The sequence below is a fragment of the Nothoprocta perdicaria genome, unplaced genomic scaffold, assembly GCF_003342845.1.
Source record: "Nothoprocta perdicaria isolate Ctin4 unplaced genomic scaffold, notPer1 scaffold_252, whole genome shotgun sequence".
NCBI classification, from domain to species: domain Eukaryota; kingdom Metazoa; phylum Chordata; class Aves; order Tinamiformes; family Tinamidae; genus Nothoprocta; species Nothoprocta perdicaria.
The window spans coordinates 208,685-236,517 of NW_020455480.1; the positions used below are offsets into that span (position 1 = coordinate 208,685).

At 62.5% G+C, this 27,833-nt stretch overlaps 1 protein-coding gene across 1 annotated transcript; it reads right to left on the reverse strand.

Annotated features, from left to right (window-relative positions):
• Positions 1 to 3,039: 3,039 nt before the first annotated feature.
• CEP164 (centrosomal protein 164) lies at positions 3,040 to 26,999 on the reverse strand. The gene is made up of 29 exons (XM_026040293.1): positions 26,902 to 26,999; positions 26,422 to 26,533; positions 25,948 to 26,110; positions 24,492 to 25,400; positions 22,835 to 22,951; positions 22,354 to 22,482; positions 21,891 to 21,968; positions 19,760 to 19,843; positions 17,633 to 17,718; positions 16,649 to 16,786; positions 14,955 to 15,173; positions 13,615 to 13,746; positions 12,793 to 13,009; positions 12,143 to 12,220; positions 11,757 to 11,888; positions 11,328 to 11,450; positions 11,037 to 11,180; positions 10,730 to 10,813; positions 10,268 to 10,336; positions 9,575 to 9,753; positions 8,856 to 8,982; positions 8,518 to 8,585; positions 8,144 to 8,351; positions 7,593 to 7,700; positions 6,344 to 6,458; positions 5,158 to 5,496; positions 4,357 to 4,423; positions 3,854 to 3,976; positions 3,040 to 3,139 (listed from the first exon to the last, which is right to left on the reverse strand). Exons 1-29 carry the CDS (start codon positions 26,981 to 26,983, stop codon positions 3,040 to 3,042), a joined length of 4,530 nt encoding a protein of 1,509 aa, XP_025896078.1. The 5' UTR covers positions 26,984 to 26,999.
• Positions 27,000 to 27,833: the final 834 nt, after the last annotated feature.

Consider the following 27,833-nt stretch of genomic DNA (forward strand, 5'->3'; position numbering starts at 1 on the left):
GGGCCCCCGCAGACCCGCTGGGATGGARCGAGGCAGAGGCTGGGGAGCAGCGAGGGCTCCCGCCGGCAAGGCTGGGATTTCGCGCGGGCTCCGAGCTGAGCCCAGCAGCCCCGCGCGGGCGGGCCGCAGCGCTGGGCGCACGCACACGGGGCCGCACACACACACGCACGCACACACGCGGGCTCACCTCGCTGTCGCGGCTGGTGCGGCGGCTCTGCGTCACGTACTGCACCTGCCAGGGCAGCGGCTGAGACACCAGGTAGGGCAGGGGCTCCTCRCGGAACAGGTTGCTGCCGAGCTGCACGAAGGCCCAGGAGCGCAGTGAGGAGCAGGGGCGGCAGCACGAGCCGCTCCTCCGCTCGGGAACAGCCAGCTCCACCCCAGCACGGCTCCCCAGCTCCCGCGCCCCGAGAACAACCCGGGGTTGTTCCCTCCTCGCTAACGGAGCGCATCTAGACCCAGGCGGGAAAGCATTAGCGCRCAGGTAGCGCAGCCTCACCTGTCCGACGGCTCTGACCACGAAAAACAGCGCCGTCATCAGCGTYGCCAGCATGGCTGCGGCGTCCCAGGGGCTGCCGTCCTTCCGGGAGACCGCCGCCAGGAGCGGGGCACAGCGGCTCCGAGCTGCCACCGAGCGACACGAGCCCTGCTGGGGCCCGCAGCCGCCGAGGCCCCTAATGAGCTTAGGGCTCCTGCTCGCTCTGGGGCCTCTCGCTCTTCCAATCGCCGCGTTTCTCCGGCCCAGAAGATTGCATTCCAGGAAAAGCAAATCCTCTCGCTGCCAGGCGCACGCAGCCACACACACACACACACACACACACACGTGCGTGCTCGCCACGCGCCCGGGCCCGGCTCCGAGGGAGCAGAGGATGGCCGGGGCAGAGCCCCTCGGCCCCAGGCTCGGCGCAGCCCCCGCACCGCACGGCGCGAGCGCCTCTCGCACCACCCAGGGACTGGGTGCCCTGCCGAAGGGCAGGGCTGCGGGTGCCCGCTCCGGCTCTTCCAGGGCCCGCTCCACGCCGCACCGGGCGGGCTCCTGGGCGCGCTGCAAGTCATTTCTACTTCATGAGGCCTCTAATTGATTTTTCAAATTTAATTAGCAACCGTCAGGGAAAGGGAGCCCTCAACAGAGCCAGGCAGAGCGCAGGCCGCAGKCCCCAGCGAGCGGCTCCTGGGTCACCTGTGGCCAGGCAGCACCAACCCCCCTGCACGAGGCAGGCTGGGGACAGCGCAGCGACAGGACGCGACAGAGCGTCCTTCTCCTSCCGTCCAGCGGCAGAGAATTAGCAAGGGGCCAGGAACGGGTATTTTCAGAGCAGGCAGAAACCCTCCCCTCTGCAGAGGAAGCACAACTGTGCTCAACACCCTGCCACCAGCTGCACGCACCCTGGTGCCACGCTGGCCTTGCCCGCTGCCCCCGCAGCGCAAAGCGCGCTACGAGCACGCAGGGTGCCACGGGCAAGCTGCCTGCGTGCAGCGGCAGAGGTGGGACCCCCAGGGCGCTGCTGGACCCTTCCCGGTGTTACAGCCCCGCGTCTCAGCGCCGGGGAGCCCCCAGGCAGGCCGGCGCTGCGAACGCCCCTCTGCGCAGAGGCAGCCCTTTGGGGCTGAGCAGAGCCGAGTTCCGACCGAGAGAGCCCCTCCACAGGGGCAGAGACGCTCACAGCTGGGCAGGCTGCCCACGGCTTCCAGCTACGGCCTGGGAGGAGGCAAGAAGGGAAAAGGAGCAAGCCGGGGGCACAGGAAGCACCCAGCAGCCTAGGGACAAGCAGGGGGAGGACACAGCGCGAGGGCTACCAAGCCAGGAAACACAAATCTCTCACGGAGAGAAAAAACAAAGCTACCAACATCACCATCACGCAAACGTACCCACGTGGATTTAATTTGCATACAAAACAGGATACAACGGGTATCACAACCTTTAAGAAGAAAATAAACATAGTTCAAAACGCTATTGCTGAGAAAACAGGCATGACTCCATACAATTCAGCCCTTCTTCAGGCACACGCTAGGCTCTACCGCACAGGCTGGTACAGTCTCCAACCAAGCAACAACCTCCCTGAGCTCCGGAAAGCTGGAATAGCTCCTCACAAAATACCTGCCCGGGAGACAGGCCATGGGTGCCACCCCTGTCGACAGGGATTGRTGTCCCCTGAGCGTGCCCAGGAGGGCCGAGTCCTCCCGGGGCATTCCCGCGGCCCCGAGCCGGGGTGTCCTGAGCCAGGGGGGTGCAGGCAGGGCGATGAGCCCGGCCAGCCGAGCCCCCTGGGCTGCTAAAAAAGGTCGGTACAAAACGSCAACACAGACACGCTTCCTGAGATTTTCCAGGGGTGTATCCAAAGCGTATTGCTATTTGCATGTAACCAGGTAGGTGCCGGCCCGCCCGCAGGCCGGGCTGCCGCAACGCCGGGCCAGTGCCCGCGCCGGGAGCAGGAGCAGGAGCGGGAGCTGCCGCTCGCGCTGCTCCGCACCCCGCGCACCCTTCGCCTGCTGCCCGCGCCAGCGCCCACCCTGCTTTTGTGGGAGCGGCCCCCTCGCCCTGCAGCTCACTGCTGCTCCTGCTGCCCTGCTTCCGCACGGCTGGCTGCGGCGGCCACCCGGCGCCTGCACAGAGCGTTGGCTGGGCGTCACGGCGGGCACCTCTCGCAAAGAGCCGCTCCAGCCGAGGCCCCGCTGCCTCACGGCCTCCCCCCGACCRCTTACGGCACGTCCCGCGCGAGTCCCAGCTCTGCCTCCCGGGCGCAAAATACCAACAAGGGAGCTGCTCAGTTATCACAGCCCTGATGTTTCGCTGCTGCATTAAACAGTCTATAAAGCATATTTGGGCACTTTGCAGGATTAGAAGAACCCACGACGGGAGTTCCCTCCCTGCTTCCTGTGCTCTCCCACCGCCACRAGACTGTGCATCAAGGGCACGACACAGAGCCGGCTGGAGGGCCCCGGGACGCGCCACGGCACGAGGCAGAGCACGCGGGCACCGGCCACCACCTCCCGAGGAACCGCAGCACGGCRGAAGGCTGAGGAGGCCCCGCGCCACCTTTAATAGTGGTACACTGTGATCTGCTGCTTCTCATCCAGGCCCAGCTGCAGGAGGCTGGGGCTGCTGGCGGGGCCCTTCTGCGCCCCTGGCAGGAGAGGCCTGGCAGCTGAGTGAAGGAAAAGCTCGGAGAGGCGCCGGGGCAGCGGGCAGGACAGGGCAGCCGCGCACACGTGGCCCGCTTGCCCGCGGCATCCACAGCAAACGGGATTAAGGGGGGGATTAGGGACTGAGCGGCGCACGGCGCTCAGGACAGCTCGCGCTCCCAGCGGGGCCCGGGGATTTGCTGCTAAGGGCAGCCCACACYGCGGAGGCCACGCTGACAGCGCCAGCGTAGCGCTGTGACAGCGCAGGCCTGGGCACGTCCCTGCAAAGCGCCCGGGAGCCTTCGCTGCAGCCTGGCCTCCGGCTAAGCCAACGTGGCTGCCGGGCCCCGCGCGCCAGGCTGGGGGCTCGCGGGACCAGAACCGGCTGCGGGCTCGGCCCCCGCCTCCGCCGGGCCCTGTCTCTCCAGCTCCCTTTGCCAACTCGCGCGGAGGGCAGCGGGGCGGCAGCGCTGCAGAGCACAGCTGCGAAAGGCMCGAGCAGAGCTTCTCAGAGTCAAGTACAGCGCACAGGAGGAAAGAACAGCTCGCTCTCGTCTCAACTGCCAAACAGCGTGCTCTTTTGAACAACCGGACAGCAAAATAGAGGCTACGGCTTCTCAATTGCCGTTGAATGCTTTCCCACTCCCGATTCACTCGCCTCCTGCTGCCCCTTCCTACCTGCTGCAGGAAGCTGGAGTGCAATTAAAGACCACAYGCAGGCAAAGGATACACTTCTGAATCCCTCTTGAAGTCTTCTAGCCACTTCTTGTTGGTCTCGATCATGCCTTGAATACTCATCTTATCCGAGTCAGAGCCCCGGACCTGGGAGTGCTGGAACAGGCGGATTTGCTCACTGTCGGGTGAGAGAGGAAGAACAAGTGAGAAAGAGAGGTCTAGGAGGGAATGATCCTAGAGCTCTGGAAGAGGAGGARCAGGAGGAGGAAGAGGAGCTGTTACAAGAAGAGCTCTGCTTGGCTGGCRTCCTTGGACCAGGGAAGGTCCTTGGAGCCAGGGTCCTCAGCACSACTCTCACTGCAGCTCCGCTGCAGAAACCGCCAGGAGCGTTGAGTGGGGGGCACTAACTAACAACATCTGACCGACCTGCTCACGAGCAATATCKGACTGATTTGATATCACAGGTCGGTCAGAACACATTCACCCCCGACCTAGAGAGCAGTTCAGGGAAACGCATCAGCACAATGGACAGAGACACTCAAGCAAAAAGAGCCTTACTCTGCAGGGACGTAACCCAGCCTGCTGTCCAGAAAAGCTGAACTTCCACTGAGTGGTGGCAGCCCGCCTGCAAAACAGACGTGAGAGTCAGGCCCAAGAAAATAAGCAACAGCCCTTCAATCCGGGTGCATCGGCTGCCGCGTTCGCGGCGCTTTAGAGATCCTCCCCCCTGCAAGCGGAGCCATCTGCGAGGCACTTCTGAGCAGGGGGGAAGCAGGCTGGGAGGACAGTCTGTCAGAGCAGCCCAAGGCTCCTTTTCCAGCAGGGACAAGGGCTGGGGAGCAAACAAGAAGTCCCGGTTCAAACCAAAGGAACCGAGTCGCCTCTCAGACTTCAAAGCCCCCCGAGATCAACAGCAAGCTAACATGATGCTCATCTGCTCCTCTCGCTATCCAAGGATAAATAGGCTGCAAGAGGGGGAGGCTTCCACTCCAGATGCACAGGGCGTCGTGGTGTTTTTGAGGAAACCAGCATGCAGAATCCTATCTGCAATTCATGGGAGGCTTCTAGCGAGGCAGGGCTGCCGCCGCCTCCTCTTTTGCGCCCTTCTTTAATAACTGCTCTCTTGGGTGCACAACAGAGGCTGACCTGCTCAGGACGCAGGGTAACAAGATCAGCCATATRCTGCAGTTCCTGGAATGAGGCTTTCTCATTTTCAATCTCATTAGCACCCTTCCCAACCGCAGCAGCAGCACATCTGGGCTGAGCAGCGTCGCAAGGGTGAGCTGCTGAGAGCCTWCAGGACAGCGCACCCCAAAGCCACGCGCAAGCGAGCAGGGAGATTCGGGACCGGAGACTGACCTGGGAAATACTTGTGCCATTTCTCTGCCAGAGCGCTCTGCGCGGACGGCGCGGCGGCGAACGCGCGCCCGGAGCTCAGCCCCGCRTCCCAGGCCCAGCGGTCGAGCACGGACACGCCGGCGGGCGGCCCCAGCGAGGCGTACGTGGAAAGAGGGAGGCCGTCGCAGGGCACCTGCACGGGCACCTGCGCCGGCGTGAAGAGCGGGGACTGCCGATTGCTCAGGGCGCCCAAGACGCCCAGGACGCCGTTGAGCTCGTTCGTGATGCGCTGCAGAGAGCTCGTCAGGTACTGCACCTTGTCCAGCTGGGAGTCCAGCTGCAGGTCGGTTCTCACATTAACTRGCAGGAGGAGGAGGAAAGAGAGAAGGGATCACCAGGAAGGTCGGGGCACACAGCCTCCCTGGCAGGAAGCTTGCCTGCTGCTCCGTGCTCAGGAAAAGCACTAAGCTCTCTAGGGCACTGGCCCAGTCCTACGTGGGAGCACGGGCACTGTGCCGACAAGGGCTACATCTAACGGTGAGGGAAAGCCCTAAAGCTCCCTGGGTGCCTGCAGATGTTTTATTGATCAAGGTCAGAGAGACAATCTCAGACTGGACAGACTGTCAATCTGCTRCCAGAGGGAAAGTCTCTAAGTTCTTTTCAGGCTAAGCTCCAGCTTTGCCAGCCTTCCKGTAAGCAACGCAACCCTCCCTCCGGCCCGCTTATGGAGCGCCCTGCACGTCGTCACCTGCGCAGCCCCAATTACAGGCTTTGCTGAGGGCAGAGAGAGAGGCAGGAGCCGCAGGCAGAGGGAACTGCCACCACCTCTCCTTCCACAGACAGCGGGGAGGAAGCAGCCTGCGCGCCAGCAGCACAGCTCGGCAGCGGCAGAGAGGGAAGGGCTGCAGCTCGAGGCACAAGCGCCTTTGTAAGCCGCGCTAATAACCACGGCAGAGGTTTCAAAGGGGAGCTCACGCACAGACTGCACCCCTCTCCTTCGGCATCACTGGCAGGGAAAGACTCTTTCAAATACAGCACTATACGCCGAGCAGCCCCAGTGACAGGCAGCAGACCTGCCTCCCTGCTTTAGAAGCTAATGAGCACAAGTAAGGAGAAGAAAAGGAACACCACGTAGGTGAGAGGAAAGGCAGAGCCAGGCCTGAAGCATTCAACACTGGACCAGCCCACTGAAGCAGCCAGGCCTTACCCTTGTGCTGATGCACATCTGCACTRGACATGCTGGTTGTGTCCTCAGAGTTGCTGAGATCAAAAGTCACCATCTTTTTGCAGGCAGCGCTCTTCAGCGTGTCTTCATCTGAAAGCTGGACAAGACACAGAAAACCGTGCAAATGAAACCTCGCCGTGTGCTGTTCCCTGGAAGACAAAAAGCCACGGCAATACTGCTGCCTGTGGCTACGCCGCGCAGCTTGGGCGGCAGTCAGGCCTGGGCCGGGCAGCAGGGCTCCCGCCAGCAGTACCTGCAAGCAAAGGGCCTGCTTGGCAAGGGCAAGCGGCAGGTGCGGGCACCCGAGGCCCWACCCAACACCTGCAGGCGGAGGAGCTCCTGGGCAGAAGTCCAAGGGGTTTGTGCCTGGAATAACCCCCATAATTCCTGCACGGGCTGCACTCTCTCTCTGCATCAAGGTCAAGCGCTGAACCATCAAAGGTCTTGCGCACTCACTCACATCTGCTGCCACCCCGTCTACAGCCACGTGGTTGCAGGCAGAGCTGGCGAGATTCCAGCGATGACCTTGAGCACAAGATTAGACCCGATCTCCACAAGGTCACTTGCCCTCGCTTTCCCTAGGCACGAACGATGCGCAGTTTTCAGGCTGCTTTCTCTACCCATTCGGCAGTCCTGCCCTTAAAAGGCGGTCCAAATCTCCTCAGCAGAGGGAAGGCACAACACTTGCAATTTTGCCCAAGTTACGGGCTTTTAACAAACACCTACTGCTTCACATGTGAGGCTGTGTTTCGTATCCTTGGACGCTCCGGCACGAGGGGTAACACAGATTTGTCTCCAACCTAACAAACAAGCTTCCCGCAAGCCAGTTCCCTCAGCGTGTTTCCTCCAACCAGCTCCATCCCTGCCTGGCAAGCTGCCACCGTGGAAGACACTTCTCCCTCCATCCTAAACCCCAGCCCACGTTTGCTCTGCTGGTGGCGGAGCTATTGAATCGAGCGGGTTCGAGTCTAATTAGGTTTGCCGTTCTTTCCAGCTCTGTGACTAGCCTGCTCTCTCCGGCCTCTCCTGCGGAGAGCGACGCACCGCTCCTCGCTCAGAGAATCAGTTTCTAATAATCCAGCTCCACAGGCACCACCACCAGCTCAGCAGCCCTCACAAGGGCCTAAAGCCCTACAAACACCCCAGCCTAGGGGAGGAGACCAGGAGCTCTGCGCACCACAGGAACACAGCCGGGTAGGTCCAAACGACTGTAATGCCGCTGGTTACCTACCTCCTCCAGCAGCGACGACTCCAGCTGGCTGAGCTTTTCTTCCTTCTTCTTTAGCAGCACCTGTCCTTTCCGCATAGCCGACTTCATCTTGTCCAAACGCTTCGCTTCCTGCAGCGGAGAAACAGCCAAGCCAAGGATGAAAATTAAACGCCAATGACAGGAAATAATCTAGTGGTCGCGGTGACTTTCAGCTCCCGCCGCTCCCCATGCCGCTGGAGCACAAACGCTCAGGCCTGGGAGCTCACGGGCAGCAGAGCACAGAGGGGAGAGCCCAGGCCTCAAGTGAGTCGACGCTGGGGAAAAGGCGGCTCCCCTTCTGAACCCTGCATCTGACAGGGTCAACAGCTTTGCTTCCCCAAAAAAAGGAGGGCTCCCCGTCACCAGCGAAGGAACGGGAGATGTGCCCTGTGCAGCTGCTGTATCCCGAGGAGGGAACCTCCACAGGCGCCCGTCACCGCAGCCGCAGAGCCGGGGGTCGAGCCCGGGCTCCGGATTCCCCGGTGCTGCCGTGACGCCTGCTCTCTCAACAGGGGCCGAGCTCYGTCACTCACATCTTCCAGGTTCCTGCGCACGCCCTCCAGGAGCTGCGAGCTGTCAGGATCCTGCACCACCTCCTGCGCCTTCTGCACGTCCTGGCGCCACTGCTGCTTGGCGGCTTTCAGCGCCGTGTGCCTCTTCCTCATGGAGCGGGTCTGGCGCACCAGGAACTCCTTGGCATTCCTGATGGAGATCCCTTCCGCAGAGATGTAGCTCCTGACGCTACCGGAGACACACAGATAGTCCCTTGGCTTTCTGTACCTGTGCAGTGTGCGTTATCCTGCAAGCTCCATGCAGCAGCCTCCCAAAAGCGGATTGCCGGTGCTTCCCACGCGCGTAAAACCCAAGCAAGACACTGTCCCAGAGTGTCCCGTGCACGACTACTCACTGATCGAACTGGAAGTCGTTGTCCTCGTGGCCTTGAGAGGGTGGGGAAGCGGCCGTTCTCGATGACTGCTGAAGAGTTGAACAGTTTCAAAGAACAAGAAGCACGCATAAGAAAATACTCCTGACGCCAAGGGCACCCCAGCTTCCCACAGCCCTTCTCCTCCAGGAGACCCAGACAGACAGTGCCAAAGAGTACCACAGACATCAGTGACTTCCAGGGCAGAGAAGWGCGTCGCTGCATGCCACATCACTTGCAGCAGAGGAAACAAACCGGAACTTTTGAGGGAGTTGCAATCTCGGAAGTCACAGGCAAACGCCTTGCCAGTGGGCTTTACTCACAGCTTGAATAGATTCTCCSAGGTCTTCAACACGGAGCTCAGCTTTCTCTCGGGCAGATTCTACRGAGTGTTCTGCCTCTAGTCCCTTCAGAATCTCCTGTTTGCTCCTGATCGCCGCCTCAAGGTCACTGCCACACAAGAAAGGGACCACAGCTGCACTCGGTGAGCCTGCACATCTATCTGCAGCAGGCTCCAAAGGGACCTCTCCTTTGCAGGAGGGAGGAAGGGCCACAAATGCGCAAGACAAGCGGGAACACAGAAGCACCTCGACGGCAAGGATTCTCAATAGCCTGTGGCGGGGCTGCACGTCAGGTCCCTCACACAGACAATCCCCCACAAGCCGGGATAACACACACACAAACGAGGGGCCTCATGCCAGGGCAGCGGGCAGAGCCTGACTGCTAGAGCCAGGCCTAGGGGCACATCAGCCACCGAGAGCACAGCTTGCCCACGACCACCCAGACAGGGGCCTACTGGTCGTGCAGGACGTCCACACAAGTCTCACACCACGTGTGTGGTGGGACGGCAGGTTATTAAGGTATCCACAAAGAGGACCCAGGAGCTCTCGGTCCTCGATGCACAGCAAAAGCCCGAGCAGGGTTCTGAAGGAGGATGGGCCAACACAGCGGCAGCTCAGCGCTACAGGAGAGGCCCAAGAGCAGCTCCCGCTGGCGTGCACGGTACCTTCTGAGCCCTCGGGGAAATTTCACCCACACACACCTGATGCGCTTCTGCAGCCTCTGGCTGCGGGTCTGCAACAAGTCCACCTGGGCCTCCAGCTCAGCTTTCTGGTCTTGGAGCTCTTCAAGAGACTTACGCAGTTGCCAGATGGAGTCGAGCAGGCTGCTGTGAACCTTYCTATTCTCCTCCAGACGGAGCTGAGAAGCCAAAGCAGCTTCCTAGAAGCACAAGAGGAAGTCCCCTGTAGTTGCCCCAGCACTCCATGCAAGAGACTCATCCTACCTACAGCACTGACAGCAGGTCCCAGAGCTGCGAGCGCGCACAGCACGGGCCAGCCCTGGAGGAACGGAGAGCCAACTGCCCAACTGCCACCCCAGTGGAGTCTTGGAGGCATTTCCCTTCCAGCCACGCACACATTCCCCGTGCCTGCTCCGCAGGCCCTTCACAGCTCTCRGCAGTCACTAACGCTCTTTTAGCTGCTGAACAGCTAGTTCATCAGCGGCTCCCGCGTGGCCGCAAAGCTGCACTGACTCTCATGCCAGCAGCACTAGAAGTTCCTGCAAAATACAGGCGTCCAGAAGGCTTTTGCTGGGCTCCATGCAGACAACTGCATTTCAGAGGGACAGGTCGGTGGCCTTGCAGATAACAGCTTGCTTTGGAAGACCATCACCCTGGCACGCTCCCCTGCCTGGTGAAGCAAAGCAGCGCAGCGCCTCCCCAGAGCTCACACACCTCTCTCTCCAGCTCGGTCCGTCTGTCCTCCTCCAGCAGCTGCTGCCTTTTCTTCCTCAGAGCCTCCTCCTACACACAGGAGAGCAAGCGGGTGATCATCAGAGCGTGGTGATGCCACCAGAGGAGACTGCAGGGACTCCACAGCACTCAGAGAAGAAGTGCACACATCAAGCCCAAGTTTCCAGGCCATTACAAAAAGGCAATATTGCTTTGTTCCCCTCTATATACACTCACTCCATCGCCCTCCCTTGTCACCAAGTGAGAAGCTGGGAATAAGCGCATCGCTGTGGGAAGAACATCCCATCCTGCCAAGCAGCAACAGTTCCCAAGGCACAGGCCTGTTTCTCCAGCATTTCACTTTCGTGAGGACCCTGGTTGCCACCCCTAGCATCTATCCACCTTTTGCCTTTCTTACCCCAGTGCAGCTTGGAAAGGAGGGGCTGTGCACCACAGCTCACTCACCTGGTTGAGGAGCTGCACCGATTTGGCCTTGACAGCCTTGGCTCGCAGCTCCAGCTCACTTTCTGCATCCTGGAGCTTTCTTTCCTGCACAGAGACAGAGCCRGTTAAACAGAGAAGAACTGCACAAGTTGCTCACCCAGCAGAGCTCTGCCCCCAGGGAGAACAGCAAAACCCTGTGAAAATACAGCCTGCCACTTGGATCAGAGGGGGCCATAAGGGCGGCCGGAGCACTGCAGCGTCTTGGTACCCGGGCCATGCCCAGGCAGCCGAGTCGCAGCAAGCTGGCGAGGCGCCGCGCTGCCCTCACCTTCTCCCTGTGCCTGTGCTGCAGCTCAGCGAGCCGCTCCTCCAGCTCTGCCTGCAGAGCCTTCACTTCCACCTCGTGCAGGTGGCGCAGGCGCACCAGCTCACTTCGCACGTCCTCAGAGAGCTCGGCTCTTTGCTTCCTCTCCTGCTCGTTGCAAAAGCCAAACAAGAACAGGGGCTGAGCGGGAGAGCGGGCTCTCCGGGACGCCAGCACCAACACCCAGGGTGCACACCCAGAGGAAAGCAGGGCCAGCCCAAGGGTATCCCAGGTCGCCGGGCCCCTCTGCAGTACCTCCTCCTCATACTGATCCCGCAGCCTTGCCAGGGCCTCCTGGTGCTCCTCCTTCATTCTCTCCATTTTCCTCTCGTGSTCTTTTTCCACCGCCTGCCGCTTCTCTCTCAGAAGTTCACTGAGCTGCAGGGAGCACACAGACAGAGGCTTCACAGAAACCGCACGACAGCGGCTCTCCCCCCGGAAAAGCGCTTCTCGCACAGCCAGCAAGGCTGAAGCGCAGAACATCCTGCGGCCGATCGCGGCATCGGGCAGCGGCCTGGGTGCGGGAACGCAAGCGCCCTAGCGAGGGGCGCTGCCCTAGGAGCCTCCCGTGCCCTGCTGCACCACGGCTACCTGCGGGCAGGGAACTGGCCATCTCGGACCTCCCCAAGCCTCTGAGAAGGGGAGAGCGCCAAGACTCTTCAGCCGCCGAGGACGAATACTTGCCTCACGTTCGTATTCTGTTACTTGGAACGCTTTCTGCTGGATTTTCTGCTCTGCCCTCTGCAATTCTTCACGCAGCTGAGCCTCTTCATTCCTCTGTGCCTCTGCTATCTGCGTTTGCAGGCTGGAAATGACCTGCCAAGAAAGCCACCCACAGAGACACGTCACCCTTCTGACGAGATCCATTCAGTGCTCTCCCACAGAGAGCAGGCRCCGCGGCAAAGATCAACGCGCACAGTCTCACCTCTCCCTACTTGGAGCATGTCCAAATGCCGACCCAGACCAGAACCATATTGAGGAAGCGGGAAAAAATAATGCCCCCCTCCCCAGGCACAGCTGGTGGCAGCGCGGAGAAAACCCATTCCTATTCCCGAGGCACCAGCGCGCACCTTGCGATGCTTCTCCGCTGCTGCGTGTTTCAGCTCCCGCAGCTCCGTGGCCAACTGCTTCTCCAGCGCCTCTGCGGCCTACAGGAAAATGCAAACCCTCTGTTCTTTTGCTCCCCTCCAGACACAGTGCACAAGGCGCAGCTGCCATTAACATCTCTCCCTAGGCTTCTAAAGCCTCCACGGTCACCTGCTGTCTACACTGAATTATAGATACGGTGCCTTCTCTCTCCCTCTGCCTCCACTCAAGACATGTGGCTGGGCCTGGGCATCAGGCTATTCAGGGAGGACAACCAGCCGCCTCCCTTCAAGGATGCACCAGCCTCTGGAGAAGTAAAGCAGCAATGACAGAGCTATTGCGACCCGCTAAACCGGTGTGATTTACTTGGGCAAGGGCACACGGTGATCTTTCTCATTTCTTCAGATGCAATGTGGCCGTGTAAATAATTGTTAATTAGTCACCATTGTCACAAAAATGTGGGGTTACTCCTCTCCACCCAATCACCCCTCTATTAGCATGGCAAACATCTTCTCTTAATGTTATAACTTGGTTACTATGAACGCACATATGGCTGTTCTTTAATCCCAACAGTTGCACCCTGCAACGTAAGCCACGCGTAAGCCAGCCCCTCTCTGGTAGGTATCAGTCTCACCTTCTTTTTTTCCCTTTCTAAGCTCTCCTTGAGCTCGCTCAGGAATCGCTCCTTCTCCCGCTCCAACCCGGCGATCTCACTCTGCCGAGCATCCTCCATTTCCAGCTGCAATTTCTCCAACCCGCGTCGCTTCATGCCCTCCAGGTTCTCCTTCTCTGCCACCTGCAGCGATTCCCACTCTTGCCTCAGCTTCTGCAGTGCCGCCTCTTGCTCTGCCCTGGCGGGTTCGCCACAGGAGTGCAGAGAGRGAAGACATCAGAGCGCGGTTCTTGCGCGCTGGGTTGCACTTCATCCCTCGAGCGCGGAGCAGAGGCTACGAGATGCCATGGGAAGGAGCGGGCAGGCCAGGCCTGCTCGGGCTCACCAGCGCGGCRCTGGAGGCCTTGGAAAGCAGCAGCTAAGCAACTACAGGGGGGATAGAGGCGCCCGTGCACACACSTGCCAGCTAGGGGAAAAGCAAGCACCACGTTTCCCAGGGCCTGCTCTTTCTGCCTCCCTCCGCTGTTTCGGTAGGCCCAAGCGGCACCGCAGAGRCCTGCGGGCCACGGCCCTGGCCTTCCCTTCGCTGCTCTCCCCGGGCTGCGGGCCCGCCGGCAGACTGGTAAGGCTCATCAGCCTTGGCCCCCATGAGCACAGGGCTGCGGGCACCTCCGGGGCCCGGGTACTCCATCCTAGCTGCTGCCAGAGGCAGGGATCAGCAGCGGGAACGCACGCACCGTGGCTAGCTCCTCCCGGGGCCGCGCGAGCACCTCCCTCCCCCGGCGGCACAGCCCCGTTCCCGGGGGCACGGCGGCTCCTGCCAGCTCGAGGGAAGGCTGTCACCTCATCCTCTCCTTCTCCGCCTCAGTCTCGGAGGTGATTTGGACTCGCAGCTTGGAAAGTCTCTCCGCTTCTTCCTGTCTCACGCGCAACTCTTCCTCTTTGGAAGCCTTTGCCAAATCCTCCTTCAGAGTCCTGTGAGATAAGAAACAGGGAGAAAAATAAAAGTTCAGGAGACTTTAATATCTTCAAAGCCACCTCCCCTAGGCCCATAGATGGGCTGCTGCGCCCACGAGCTGTGCCTGCGCGGGTGATGCAKTCCCAGGGCTCCACATCATTAATTCTCTTCCATGCTTCCAGAAGGCGGCTGCTGGTGGTGGAGATGCAACCTCTGAGGACCAAACTTGTGYGGCACATTTTTAAAATGCAACACACCAACGCAGATGGCTTTATTCCAGTCAGAATCTGATAAGTGAACAGGCTCCCAGACAAGGTAGCTGGGTGCATTAGCACATCGGCAAGCTCCGTATTTTCACGGCAGGCCCCTTCTCCTTACTACTTTATTGCCGCTCAGACTTTCCTCCTTGGGAGTGCACTTCCAGTGTCTTCCTTCGCACCCAGCGCAGCACTGCCAGCACACTTCATGCCAAGGTGCTGTTTCTGGCTGCCTCGGTGGGCTGCTTTCGGGCCACCCACAAGAAACGCAAGCCTTGGGAGCAAACCCCACAAACGCAGGGCGCCAGCTCCCCGGCTGCTCTGCCGCCTGCTCCGCTTTGGTCGGGTCCCTGCACATGCCCTGGGTTTTGCACGTGCAAAGCCTTGCTCTATTCCTAAAAGCCTTGTCTGGAAGTCCCTCTGCAAAATATACAGTACCAGAGACTCCTACAGCTCCTCTGGGGCAATCTCATCTCTTCTAACATCGCAGTTCCAGTACTCTCGCTGCCACTTAGGCGGGGATTTGAAAGGCTGCCAGGTGGCAAAGCAGCAGGCACGGAACGGGAGGCTCGTCCCGCCCTACGGCGAGAGACACGTTCCCGTGGACGCTCGAAGGCGCACGCAGCCCTTCCCRCGGGACACGAGGACGGCGCTCTCGTCCGCACGGCCGGGAGAGCGCCGCTGGGGTGCAGCCCCTCCGCACGCAGCCGCTGCCGGCGCCAGCCCGCTCTGCTTCAGGGCGTGCRGCCCCCCGAGCGCAGCGTTGCTCGGGGGCCGCACCGGCAGCCCCCAAAGCCCCAAGAGCGCTGCCTCCGCCACAGCTCTGCACAGCAGCACCAAGCCCCCCGGCAGGGCTCGGCAGGGGTGCCCTACACACAGCACCCGCCCGAGGCCACCAGCCACGAGGCACAGCTGGGAAAGGCTCAGGAGGAGAGGGAGCGCGGAGAGGGAGTAAAAAAGGAAAGTACCTGAGGCATTTTTCTTTCTGCTGATGAAGCTTCTGAGCTTCCTCCTCCTCCTGCTGCCTCATCTCCTCCTGGAATTGCTGAATTTTCTCCTTCTTTGCTTGTAATAAGCGCATTTTCTCTTGCTCCAGCTCTTCCTCCAGCTCCTTAGTTATTCCCTCTAGAGATTCTTCATGAGGCTGGGTCAAGGTCTTCTCCTGCTTGATTTCCTCCTTGGGTTGCCTGCTAAGAAAAGAGACTCCTGTTGGCAAAAGGATGAGAGAGACTTGGGCAACAAGAGGGAAACAGCAAGATCCTGTGGCCAGCAGCACGTGCAAACCCACTTCCCACCCAGGTGCTGCGACACGCCTCTCACGGGCCAGGTATGTCTCTGCAGCAGCAGTCTGGGATTGGGATCTGGGAAAGCGTGCTGGGATTTAGCAAGAGAAAACCCAGGGCAAGAGAAAGCCCTAAGCTCTCCAGACATTCAAAACCAATCTGCCTCTACTTAAGCTTTTGCAGACACAAAGCAGCAAAGTTATGAGGCCTGAAAGAGACTGAGGGGGAAGGAGGGCAAAGCGAACACTGGCCTAAGAGCAAAAGGACATTTTTGTTCATTGCCGGTGCAACCTGAAGCAGCGACGTCTCAGCACGCTCCGAGACGCCCAGGGTAAGGCAGAGGGACTTCAGCCCTGCCAGGAAATGGGAGAAAAGAGCCACAGCAGCGTGGCCTGGAGTCAAAGGGGAAAGCCAGGTCCTCAGGTAGCCACGAGCAGCAGCAGAGACGAGAGGACTCGGGCTCCAGGGAAGCCGCACGTCGCCAGCGCTCCCCCGCCGCGCCGCCCATTCCGGGCCCACTGCAGAGGCACCTCCTGAAGGAGCCAATTACCAGGCTGCTCTGCAAAGCTATTTGGACCCTGCCATCCTCTCATCKCCTTCTTCCTTGTGCCTCTTTCTTTTGGTTTAAAATAGCAGCCAGTCAACACAGCATTTACCCAATTCCTTGCAGAAAAAGGGAACTACTGTGCTGCTCTCCACAGCAAAGATTGCTTTTSCATCGCTTTATCTGGAGAGATGCGCTGCCTATTTTTACCAACGTCATCTACTGATCTGTCACCTGACACAAAAACCAAAGTCAGCACAATCGTTTCTACCGAGGTCTTCTATTGCAGTAGAATTGCAGGTACGCATCAGCAAAGCCTGTCAAGTGAGCACCGGGATAAACCACGAGTTTCTGCAGGGAACCCGAGTTCCACCAGCTCACGAGCTCTCACCTCATTATCTCAAAGCTAGCAAGGTGCCCAGCCACTCTAACAGAGCAGACCCGGGAACTCCTCCCTCTCGCCTCGGCACTGCGCAGCAAGCGAACGCGGGATCCGTGCGAGGGCGTTCAGGAAGGGACGCGACCGCGGGGCCTTGCCAGCGGCGCGGGTAGGAAGGGGCCTTTCCAAGGAGCCCCCGAACGGCACCCGCCCGGTCCCGGAGCCTCGCGCGCGCAGGCCGGGGCCGAGCCGCTCTCCTCGCCGTGCCCAGGCAGTGACAGAGGCTCCTGCCAGCGAACCAGCCGCCCAACTCGCGCATCAGGAACCGAATCGCGACGTTCGCCGCACCGCAGCGCCCGGYGCGCCCACGTCACACCCGGGCATGCAAAGAAGGGCAGAAACACAGCACCAAATCTGTTATGCTTACAGCACCGGGCGGTTAAAGGGAGCCCTTACGCTTCCTGCGGGGCAGCCAGCTCCTCCGGATCGACCGGGCTACGCAGCGACCGCTCCTGCGGCTCCTCAGCCTCCTCCTGCTCGGCTGACTCCAGAGCAGAGCACTTGTCCTGCGACGCTTCTCTCGCATCCCTCTCGCTTGGCAGCAGGAACAAAGGGAGCACAAGGTGAGGTTAGCGCGGGTTACCTTGCAGCCAGCCTGCTGCAGAGCGAGGCGCAYGGCGCGAGCAGGGGCCCCGGCTGCCAACGAGAGCCGTCGGCCGAGCGAGGCGCCATCCCGTCCACACGCGGAGGGCAGCTCCGGCGGGAGCAGGGCGCTGTCGGGACCCCGGGGGCAGAGCGCTTGCAGGCCCCTTCACGGGAGCAGCTTCTCAGCACGAGGCTGCCAATCCCAGGCGCACGCAGCAAGTCCCTCAGATCTACTGCAGCTTCCTCTGCTCACCAGCTTTCCTGGCACAGGCAGCGCTCCTGCGCTCCCGGTGCCCGGGAGTACTGTGCAGCTCGGTACGCAGACTAGGAGCGTCGGCACCGCCCCTCGGTMAGTGCCACACGCGGCAGCTCTCGGGACAGGGCTCGAGAGCGCCCGGGCCTCCCTGTGCAGCACTGCACTCGCGTCCGTGTCAACAATGCCCCCAGGCAGGAGGACAACGCTTCCCTTTAACAGCCTGAACCCCACAGCAGCTAGGAGCCTGCCTTGTTCTTGGGGAGAGGGCTGCTGCGCTCTYGGGTTAGTTGCCCGCAGAGCAGGGTAATACTGACCCTTATCCACAGGGAGGCTGCTAAGCCACTGCTAGCACAGTTGTAAGGGGACTGGAAGGAGAAAAGTGAGAGACTGAAGAGAAAAGACTGTGTGAGAAGGTGCAGGAGCTCAGRGTGTTGTGCAGGGGCCTGCTGCTCAGGCAACATCGGTCAGAGCAGAGCAGGGAGAGCAAGGAGGTCTGCAGCGCGAGCCGCGTGCCCGCTCGGTTGCTCTGGGCACCATACCTCTTGGCAGCTTCCTCTGCTTGGCTCGGCTCCCGCTCCACACTGGCTTTGCTCTGGTCTTTGTCCTCTTCTCCCGGCTCACGCGCCTGCAGGCGGAAGCAAAGAGCGCGGAGCTCGCTGGCTGTGAGGCCGCCAAGGAGCAGCTGCTGCAGGGACACGGTGGCACCCAGCGCCCACAYGGAGCCACGGGCACCGCAAGCGGCAGCGAGGGCACCGCGGAGCCGGGCTCCGGCGCCCGGCGGAGACTCCTTGAGCTCAGCTCTCCGGGTGCAGGCAGCTGTCGGTCTGGGGGCTGTTTTKGCAATACGGAATGGGGATTGATCCTGTGCAAGCTCTCAGCACTGTGGACACGTATGCAAGTAACACTAACCTCTGAGAGACRTAGGACAGAAATCTCCCCCCAGAACAGCACCGCACACACAAAGGTGAAGCAGTGTACTGTGGTCRAAATGCAACCGGCCCCTTCAGCTATGAGCAGAAGCACCCTGGACTCGGTTCCACCTCACCTCCAGCCACTGAGCGCACCACGGGCGCTGCGCTACAGGCGGCCGCACGCACAGGGGCTTCGGAGTGCTCTGTGCACCGCAGACGGGCACGGGTGCTGCTGAGGAAGCCAGCGCCACCCTGGCAACGCGCTGCACGGATTTCCGCTGCCTTATTCATGAAACACGAAATATTTGGGCAGGCAGCGGCCAGCCGCCCCTTCTGCCGCCCGGGAGGCGGGAGCCGCTCCTGGTGCCCGCGCCGCCTCTGCCTAGCGACCCAAAGCAGCAGCAGCTGCAGCACCTCTGCCAGGGCAGCGCCGCCCGCACTCCTCGGCACGAGGCCCTGCCAGGCTCYCCACGGCCAGCCCCAGCAAGGCGCTGGCATGCGCGCTGCCCGCGCCAGGGCAGCGGGGAGAGGGCGAGCACAGCAGGCCTGCGCTTTGCTTTCCCTTCACGTCTGATGAGGCTCTTTATTAGGCACAGGAGGACAGGCGTATCCTCCAAATGCAGCCCAACAAACCCCACCGCTCCTCTCTGCTGCACAGGCGGCGAGTTGGTCACCGCAGGTCTCCTCCAGTGCAGCGGATCAACTCGCTCACCATGAGAGCGGGGCTCAGCAAGCCGCACCTCTGCCTGGCCTAACGGGCACGGCTTTTGCTAGAGATCCTCAGAGCTCAGAAATAAAAGCTGACGCGGCTGGGGGGCACGTTCACCACCCCGCACCCCAGCAGCCAGGCGGGACGTGGCCGCAGCTGGCGGCCCGGCCTCCCTCTCCTGCTCTCGTTTGCGATGCCACTGCCCATTCTCTGAGGAACTTCTCTAGAAGCCAGAGCCTCGCAGGTGCCCACGAGCCCTTCGCTCCTCGAGACGCCTGCGGCAGGGGCAGAGCCTTGTGCCCACGGCCATGCTCACCGGTGCGCGCGCAAGCGCAGCTGCGGGCCCCGTTAGACGCAGGTGCCCCTCGTGACACACGGGCTGCCGCTCGCGCCGCCGCACAGGGACATCCCTGGCCATTCCTTGGCCGGGCTGCCTCGGACCCTGGGGCAGGCGGCAGCAGCAGCTCTCCTGCAGAGACGAGGAGATGCTCACGGGCATCTTGCTCCTCCCGTTCTGGGCTACCCCCTGCCCGTTCTCCCCGTGCGACCGCCAGCCACGCAGGCCCYGCTGAGGACACGCTGCCCTCTCCCTTAAAGGCACTTCTTACACTGCTCATTATTCCTTTCGCAATTACCCGAGCGCAGTCCCAGCTACAAATGACCTACTTTTCCTGGGATAATATCTCCCGCGCAGATGGTATCTGCCCTTTGCTGCAGCCTCCTCTGCTGCCTCCCCCCGCACCTGGGCCGCTCCTGCCTGCACGGGCGGCACAAGGCTCCTGAGCACGGGCAGCGGGTGCGCTGGGGCGGTGCGCGGCGGTGCCCGGGCAGCACGGAGGCCCCCGCCGCTCCGGGCAGCGCAGTGGAGCCGCGCGGTGAGGCAGAGCCTGCCCCGAGAGCTGCTGCTGCTGCTGCTGCTGCTGCTGCTGCTGCACACGCGGCCGAGCGCAGGAGCGCTCCACAGGACACGGCCACGCGCCGAGCGGCTGCCCGCGCACGGGACACCCGGCCCGCGCCGCGGGCACAGGGAGCTCTCAGCGACTCACCGCAGGCGGCAGTGGCTCCTCATCCGAGCGGCTGGAAAGCGGCAAGTCCTCCCCGCAGTCACTGACCTCGGACGCCTTGGAGAGCTCACAGAAGATAAGGGTGTGCGTTAGAGGGTGAGCACGGGCAAGCCCTGCCATTTCCCCGGGCTTTTCCCACTTTTCCCACTGAAAGGGCAGCAGGCGAGGCAGCCACAGCAGTGCAAGGCTGTCGGAAAGCAGTTTAAGACTACACAGCACGGACACTGCGCCGTACTGGGCTTCCTCCCACAGGGAAGGGGACAGCAAACACCCGAGGGGACCGRCTGTGCCAGGACAGCCCCCATGGGGCTGCAACTCAAGACAGCCACGAAGCACCACATCACAGATGCCAAGGACAGGGGCAGGAGAGGACGAAGAGGGGCTCTTCAAATGCCAGGGGCTGCCAGCACTAACACCTCTGTGCTCTGCCTCTCCTGCAAGGCTCTGGGGACACGCGCAGCCCCCCGGCAGACGTGTAAAGCCKCAACGAAGGCGGTCACCACTGCTCAAAGGGCACAACGCCGACTTGCCCGTRTTTCGCAGGCCCTGACAAGCACACGTAGCTGCTCAACGTGGCGACGTGCGCGTAGCCCTGCCGACCTCAGCAGGGCTCTCCAGAGGCACGAAGGACGCTCACAGAGAAACGCTGCGGAGAGCGAGCCTGCACACACGCTGCCGCGAGAACACGCACGCCGTATCGTGCAATGTTTACCTACAGAGACAGCTCCTTTTCACACATTTCCATCTGGTAAGAAGCCTTGCATTTTAATTTCCCACCACACAGMGGAGCCCTTGACGCCCAGTGTTTACACGGGACTGACCCGCGCAGGAGGCAGGGACGCAGGGCTACCCAGGCTGCGAGCGGCACGGCGCAGGGAGCGCCCTGGCAGCACCCCACGCTCCCCGCGCAGAGGGGCCGCGGCCTCACCCGCCCGCAGCACTTTGTCCATCTCGGCAAGTGCGGSGACACGGAGGGCAGGTTCGGTCGCTGGCTGCCCCGCACTTCCTGCCAACGGGAGCTGCTCCCTCCCCACTATAGAGCACGGCAGGTCGCTAAATGCCCTCGCGTGCCCCCCRAGCAGGGACGCCCGCCGAGAGCCTCGTGGGCGGCGTCACGAAGCCCCGCGAGCGGGGCGGGCGCCCTGGCCCGGCCTGCGGAGCCGCTTCCTGCTGCCACCTCCCGGAGCCGCTCGGCAGCGACGCTCGCCCGCGGTGCCAGGGCACAACGCGGGCGGCTCCCCGCCACGCGGCCGGCACCCCTCGGCGGCGCCGCTCCGCGCACAGAGCCCAGCGGGCGCTGGCACCTGCATCCCACAATAGGCTCCCGGAGCGCGGCCGTGGCCCCCTGCGCCGGGCGAGCTCGCCCATCCCGGACACACAGCGCCGGGACGGCGATGCGGCGCAGCAGGCTTCCTGCTCTGGGGATGAGCACAGGGCCGGCTCTTCCTCCCTCCCATCCACTTCCACACAGTTTACACCCAGCACCGTGAACGCCTTCGCCAGCAAAGGCCTTGACAGCTTAATTTCTCTCCACTCTGAAATGGAAATCCCGTGCAACGTTCTAAAGGAAATTAATTTGCCTTTCAGATACTGGAACAGAGTTTTCAGAACGACAAGAAGGGATTAATGTCAGTGCAACTGCCAGGCTGAAGCGCTGGAGCCGCTGGCAGCGCCCTTCCCATTGTGCCCCTGTCATCTCAAGCCTGATCAGAGCTCGGAGCGCAGGCAAAGAGCGCCCGCCCGCAGGCAGAGCAAGTGCCAGCACAGGGCTCAGTGCTGCCGCTCCGTGTCCGAGCGGCAGCGCCTGCCTGCAGCGCCACGGGAAAGGACCCGGCGGCAGAATAACCTCTCCTGCTCTCCGCGAACGGCCTCGCTGCGGGAGCCGCTCTCCAGCCGGCCCAGGACACCCGCACAAGTGAAGCGCGGGGYGCGCACGGGCCCTGGGACGGGAGCAGCCCCGGCCCAGCCTGCCCGGTGACGGCCGAGCCGCTCTGCCTCCTCCCAGCCCGTCGGCGGCTTCTCCCGCAGCGCCCACGGCGGCTCTGCCGCCCTCAGCTGCTCCGCCACCCGGGCACCGCCTCGCGCGCCGCTCTCGCGGCACCTTCTCTCTTACCTCCGACTCAAAGCTGCCTCCCAGGGCGCTCACATCCACGTGCACGTTCTGGAACAGCCTCGCCCTTCTCTGGAGGCTCTAAATACAACCAAAAAGGAAAGAGACTCAGGCGACCTGTGCTCCCTGCAACCCCCTTTCTGGCCATACAGGAGGAACTTGGAGGTCCAACGCACCGGAAGGAAAGAGTCAACAAGTCAACTCCCTTTGGAAACACATTGCATCAGGGGCTGACTTACAGGGAGTAAGGGCAGAAGACAGGACTAGATACCCTTGGAGACTGAGCCACACACACAAGCAGTGCAGTGCCCCGGAAGGTGCCAAGCCCCAGAGCTCAGCCAGTGCAGGCAGAGTCACCTGGCTCTCAGGACAGAGGTATCTCACACACACACACACACACACAGACACACGAGTGTTCTGCAGTGCGCTTACCAAAGCTCAGCACGTGCCAAGGCACACAGCCTACCTCCTTCTCGCTCTCCTCCTCTTCACTTCTCCGTTTCTCCTGAGCCACCGTGTTCAAGGAAACCTGCTCGGCACAAGCCGTTCCCAGCAGCTTCTTGCTCTGGCGGCTGGGCTCACGGGTCTCTGCGGGCTGCAAAGTCAGAGAGAGCAGAGGGAGCGAAAGGGGAGSCAGGAAGGCACCGAGGTGCACGACCGCCACACACGACCATTGCCACAGAACACCTTTCATTCATTCCGAGGACACTAGCAGCACCGTATGTCACGCCGCGCTTGGGCAGAAGCTGAAGTTCAAGCAAAGCGAGCTCAAGTACRCTTTTATCAGTGACTGAAACAATTCTCCCCTGAAAGCCACTAAATAGGACAGAAGAAAGCTCAGYGCAAACACAGCACCGGGCTACCTGGAAACACCAAGCGAGGAGAAGCAGGACGACAGCGCGAGCGTGCATGCAAGCCACCCTTCGCCCAGCGAAAGCCCAGCTTACCTGCGGCAGGCTGGAGTCCACACCGCTGCCTGGGTTCAGGGAGCCTCGCAGGACGGCGCCCGGGGCGTCCAGGAGGCCGCGCAGCGGTGCCAGGGGCGCCACCGAGGGCCCTGCGGGCTGGAGCGAGCGAGAGGGGTCGGTTGCTYCGCTGGCAGCCGTGCGCCTCCCTTGCACGAGGCGCAGCGGGCAGGCGGGCAGCCCCGGGCCCCCCGCAGCCTCCCCGCTCCCCAGGTGAGCCAGGCGCCCGCGCTGGGAGCCGCTCGCCTCCAGCGGCAGGGCAGCGGGGCCCRCGCGCCGCTGCCTTCGCACGAGCCGCGGAGCAGCGCCGCTCGGCCCCAGCTCTCCGGGTCTCTCCGCCGCGCACAGCGGTGCCCGCCTCTCCTCACTGGGGCTGCCCATCCACGCGGGCCTGCCCCGTGGGGCACGGTGGCCGCCAGGCAGCGGCACACGTGCATGCCACAGCGCTCTGCCCCGCAGCGCCCCGGCACGTGCGGGACCCTGCTGGGCCCGGGCTCCACGCTCCCGCAAAGACCCGGCCTGAGAGCAGCGCTAACTCCCTATAGCTCCCCAAGGGGCAGCAGGAGAGGAACACGCACATCTTCCACCAGGTCACTGCCAAAGCAGCGCTTACAGGCTGAACTACACGGGCTGCCCTTAATCAAGGCTCTTCTACGGGCGGCCCTTGACAAGGCGCACGGAGCAGGGGACGTGCGCTGTCCTTCAGCAGAGACAACCTCGCCGCCGCCAGCTCCTTACAACTCGCAGGGTAATCTGYGGTTTATCGGGTATTTATAGGCACTGCTATTACCAGCTAGCTGAGCGCTGCCCACGCTGCTCATTAGAAACCTGAGCTAGCGAGTCGGAGCGCTCGCAGCCGGGTGCCAGCAACAGAGCCACGAGGCAGCTCATTCACCCTACGCACAGCGACCTTTCCGCTGCTTTTGCTTCGCAACAGGTGATGTGGCAAGTTCTTATTAMACTGCGGCAACTACTCAGGAACGAAGACGGAGAACGTGGAAGGTCCTTGCCAGGGACAGGGCGGTCCTGCCACAGGCAGAGGCTGGAAGACATCACTGCACGTGCAGAGCAGGGCCAGCTCCCCGYACCCCGTGGCCTCAAGGAGCCGCTCAAAGGGGCCGGGGCTTCCCGGGCACACGGTGCTGACTTGCCTGGCTGTTCTCAGCRACAAAGCAACTCCAGGCAGGGCAGGCACCCGGGCAGCGAAGGAACTGCAGAGAGCACTGAGGCCTCTCGGGAAGCTGCTGCTTGCGAGCTGCGAGGGCTGCAGAACTTGCCCAGCCTCCCACAGCAGAGAGCCGGGCCTCGTACCTGCCACCTTCTGCTCCCGCCGGCTGCGCGGCACGGCGACAGAGCGCCATCTCTTCTAGCAGCTGCCGGCCGTGCTCCCAGAGCAAGGAGGCAGAGAGAATTACTCGTCTACATGGGCCCTTTGCACCCGTAAACCAACTACTCAGTGTCCTTAGAGCATAGGAGCCTCATTCCGAGGACTAGGCTGGCCCAGACAAGTTGGGCCTGGCCTGAAAAATATCCAAGAAAAATATTTACACCCTCAGCTCTACAGAAACCCTTGCAATAGAAGTGTCACCACAAAATGCTGCCTTCTTARGGAAGTCCTATACCTCAACCCTTCACTAACCTGCGCTTGGCTGTAACTCTCTGCAGCTTTTCTGTTTGAGGGCAGCTGCACTTGCACGCGCTGACAGGGGCTGTCGCTGCCCTGSCAGCCAAAGAGCTGAGCCACGGGGGGAACCCGGGAGTCCTCCGCGCACTCCTCTGCCCACGCTGGGGGAGCTTGGGCCGTCCTCGCGTCTCCCTGCGACTCCTGCGCAGGGTACTTCCCACAAAGGGCCAGCACAAAATTCACGTCGGGGCTGGCGCCTTGCTCAAGGTCTCTCGAGAGGCTGCGGCTTCCTCCCTCATCGCCGCCACCTCCTGGAGAGCTCTCTCTGACTGAGAGGTCTTCATCAGGGCTAGACCCACTCTCTCCCAGGATTTCTCTCATCTTCCACTTGTCTTCCAGCTTTTCTTCCCCAAAGAGTTGGATTTTGTCTTCAGGGGCCTTCAGAAGAGTGTTGACACCTCCCCCAYCTTGTGAAGAGCCTTTCGTAGGCCCACGGAAAGGCTGCACTATTGGCCCGACTGCTAAATCCTCTGACTCCGAGTCGGAGGAGTCAAGACAAAGCCTTGCTCGCCCTTCCACGCCTGCATCTCGCTCTTCAGGGACGTCCACATCAAGGCGGCCAAAAGACGAGCCTCTTTCTAGCATTTTCTCCAGATCGGTTAAGACCTGGCAAGGTCTGCTGAGCTTGGACGCGAGCAGGGGCTGCRGCTGAGGAGGCCACGGGGCTGCAGGCGCTCCGCTGCGCGCGCCGGCGCCCGCTGCCCTCTGTGCAGCCTTCGCCCGGCCCACGTGCACGAGGGCCTCGCTGCTGCTCCGGCTCTCTGCTCCCAGCTCCGGGCTCTCCCGCCCGCACGGCAGGCTGGCTGAGGGCGCTGGGCATAGGGGTGGCGGAGGGAAGATCCCTGCCTCGGGCTGCAGCACCTCCTAAGCACATAAATGTGAGCAGGTGACTAAAGCACATATACCTATCTATATCTATCTATGTATCTCCTTATCTAAGGCACAGCCACTCAGCACACTCGGGAGCACTTTGGGCTCTCCGTGTGTAGGTGACAACGCTCAGGGGGAAGCTCTGGGGCTTGCTGGTTTGCAGATGCCCCTGCCTTGAGTGGCAATAGACGACACCAGCTTTGCCCGCTGACACTTAGCTCACTCCTGCCTGAAGGCAGGCAGAGGCAGGTTGCTRTCTTTGGGGATCCACGGGGAATTTGGCGGCTCTCGAGGCTACCGACAGGAAAGCAGGCCAACCTCGAGCACCCAGGGTTGTGTGTCAGAGCACCATGTACCTCCGGATGCACCTTCCCTGGATTTTCAGGAGATTCACCCCCCTCCTGAGCAGGATCCCTTGCCGGAGGGAGCAGCCCTCCGTGCACCCTGGGCCCGGCCCCTCGCTCCCTGCCCGAGCCGCCACAGCACCACTCACCGCAGCCTGCCTCAGCGCCTGCTTCTCTCTCTTCTCCTTTCTGTCCTTCTTCTCCTTCTTCTTCTTCTCCTTCTTTTTCAGCCTGCCTTGCGCCAGGAGCTTCTCCCGCTCCCGGATGACCAGCTCTCGGTAGYGGTCATCGCACGGGTGCTCCCACGTGGACTGCCCGTTGGCAAAGTTGAAGTAGTAGATGTCGCCGGTGATGTCCTGGCTGCGCGGCAGGGGCAGYGCCGCACGTCAGCGCTGCGCCCCGCGTGTGCAGCTCCCGCGCGGGGCTCCCGAGGCTCCTGCAGCAGAGCCCTCCCCGCAGCGGAGCCCCCCATGCCAGCCCCAGAGCCCGGAGACCCCCGCGCATGCAGCAGCGGCCCCAGGCCCCGCTCCAGCCCTTGGGCCCCTTCCCAACGCCTCTGTCCCCGTCCCCCAGCCCTGCAGGAGGTGCCACMCACTGTGACAGCGTCCCCGCTCCGCGGGGGCACAGCAGGACGAGGGCGAGGCTGAGCGCTCCCGCTCCGCGGCTCTCACCAGGGCTTCCACTCGGGCGGCAGCGGCGCCACGATGCCCTCCCTGGCCAGCCACATGAGCTCCGGCTCCTGCGCAGGGTCGATCCCGATCTCCCTCGCAAAGTCCTGGATTTCTGGGCAAGCACAAGAGCAGGGATGCTGGAGCGCGCAGGGACTGCACGCAGCAAGCTCTGCAAGGTGACACCGAGCTCCTTGGCTACAGGCGAGCCTGCCGAGAATGCYGAGCGTGGCGGGCAGCTGCTCTGAGGTGTTGGGGGGCCCTGTGCCCGCAAAGACACCCCACAGCGCTGGCACGACGGGGACACAGGCTCCGCACAGTGGCGGATGCCCCCACGAGCAGCAACCTGGGTGCTGGCAGCTCCCCAGAATGGGACATCGGGGTCTGTGTGCGCTGCCGGCGCCCACTCCAAGGAGCTCGTGTTGGCTCCGGGGCCTGGAGAGTGGGCGGCCGCCGGGCCCGCAGGGTGCCCTCGCCGCCTACCTTGCTCGCTGGGAATGTACGTCTCGTCATAATCCTCCTCCAGGATGAGCTGGTCACCGATGCGGACCATGGCTCCCGCCATGGCCGATCAGGAGCGCACGCTGCCCTCGCGCCTGGCGGGAAGGGAAGGGAAGGGAAGGGAAGGGCCCAGCGTGACAACGGGGCCCTGCGGGCGGACAGCAGCCAAGTCAAGTGCTGGGGCCAGCAGCCAGGGCGCTTCTCCGGGGGCGCCGAGCGCGGGGCAGAGCCGGGCACCAAGGCAGTGGGCGCAGCTCTGAGCACACACCGAGGGGAACCCACCACCCGCTGGCGGGACACCCACCGGGCTGCGGGGGCTGTGGCAGCTGCAGCAGGGAGCCGCGGCGCAGCTGGGGGGACCCCGTGTGCGGGGCACGGCCGCGCTCTGCCCACGCGCACGGGGGTTTTGGGTTTGCAGGGGGAAAACCAGAGACCAGGCGCGTGCTCCCYGCGCACGGCACGGCTCGGTGCACGAAGCCCTTGGCCGGGGGGACAGGCCGGCTTCTCCCACAGCCTCCTCACCAGCTCCGCTGCCTTCCCAGGGAAGGTTCTGGAGCTAGAGCAGGTGCCAACGTAAGCGCTCACACCTGCAGCCTGTTGCAGAGAGCTGTGGTGCGGAGCTGCCCACAGCTGGGGCCACTTGGAGCTCCTCTGCCCCCCGCCCCACGGCCCCAATTGCCTCCAGGTGGCCTTGGAGCAGCCCCGGGCGGCTGCAGCCGCCTCGCGGGGCCGTGCGCGGCRGAGCCGCGCTGACAGAGCGGCCCGGGGCCCTCGGTGCCCGGCACCTCGCCCTGCAGCCGGGCGGCTCGCGCTCCTCACGCTCCTCGCAGCTGCGCAAGGAAACCCGGCACCCCCAGGCTCCTGGGCGCCGCCGAGGCGGCAGCTCCCGCGCGGGCGCCAGCCGAGCGGCCCCG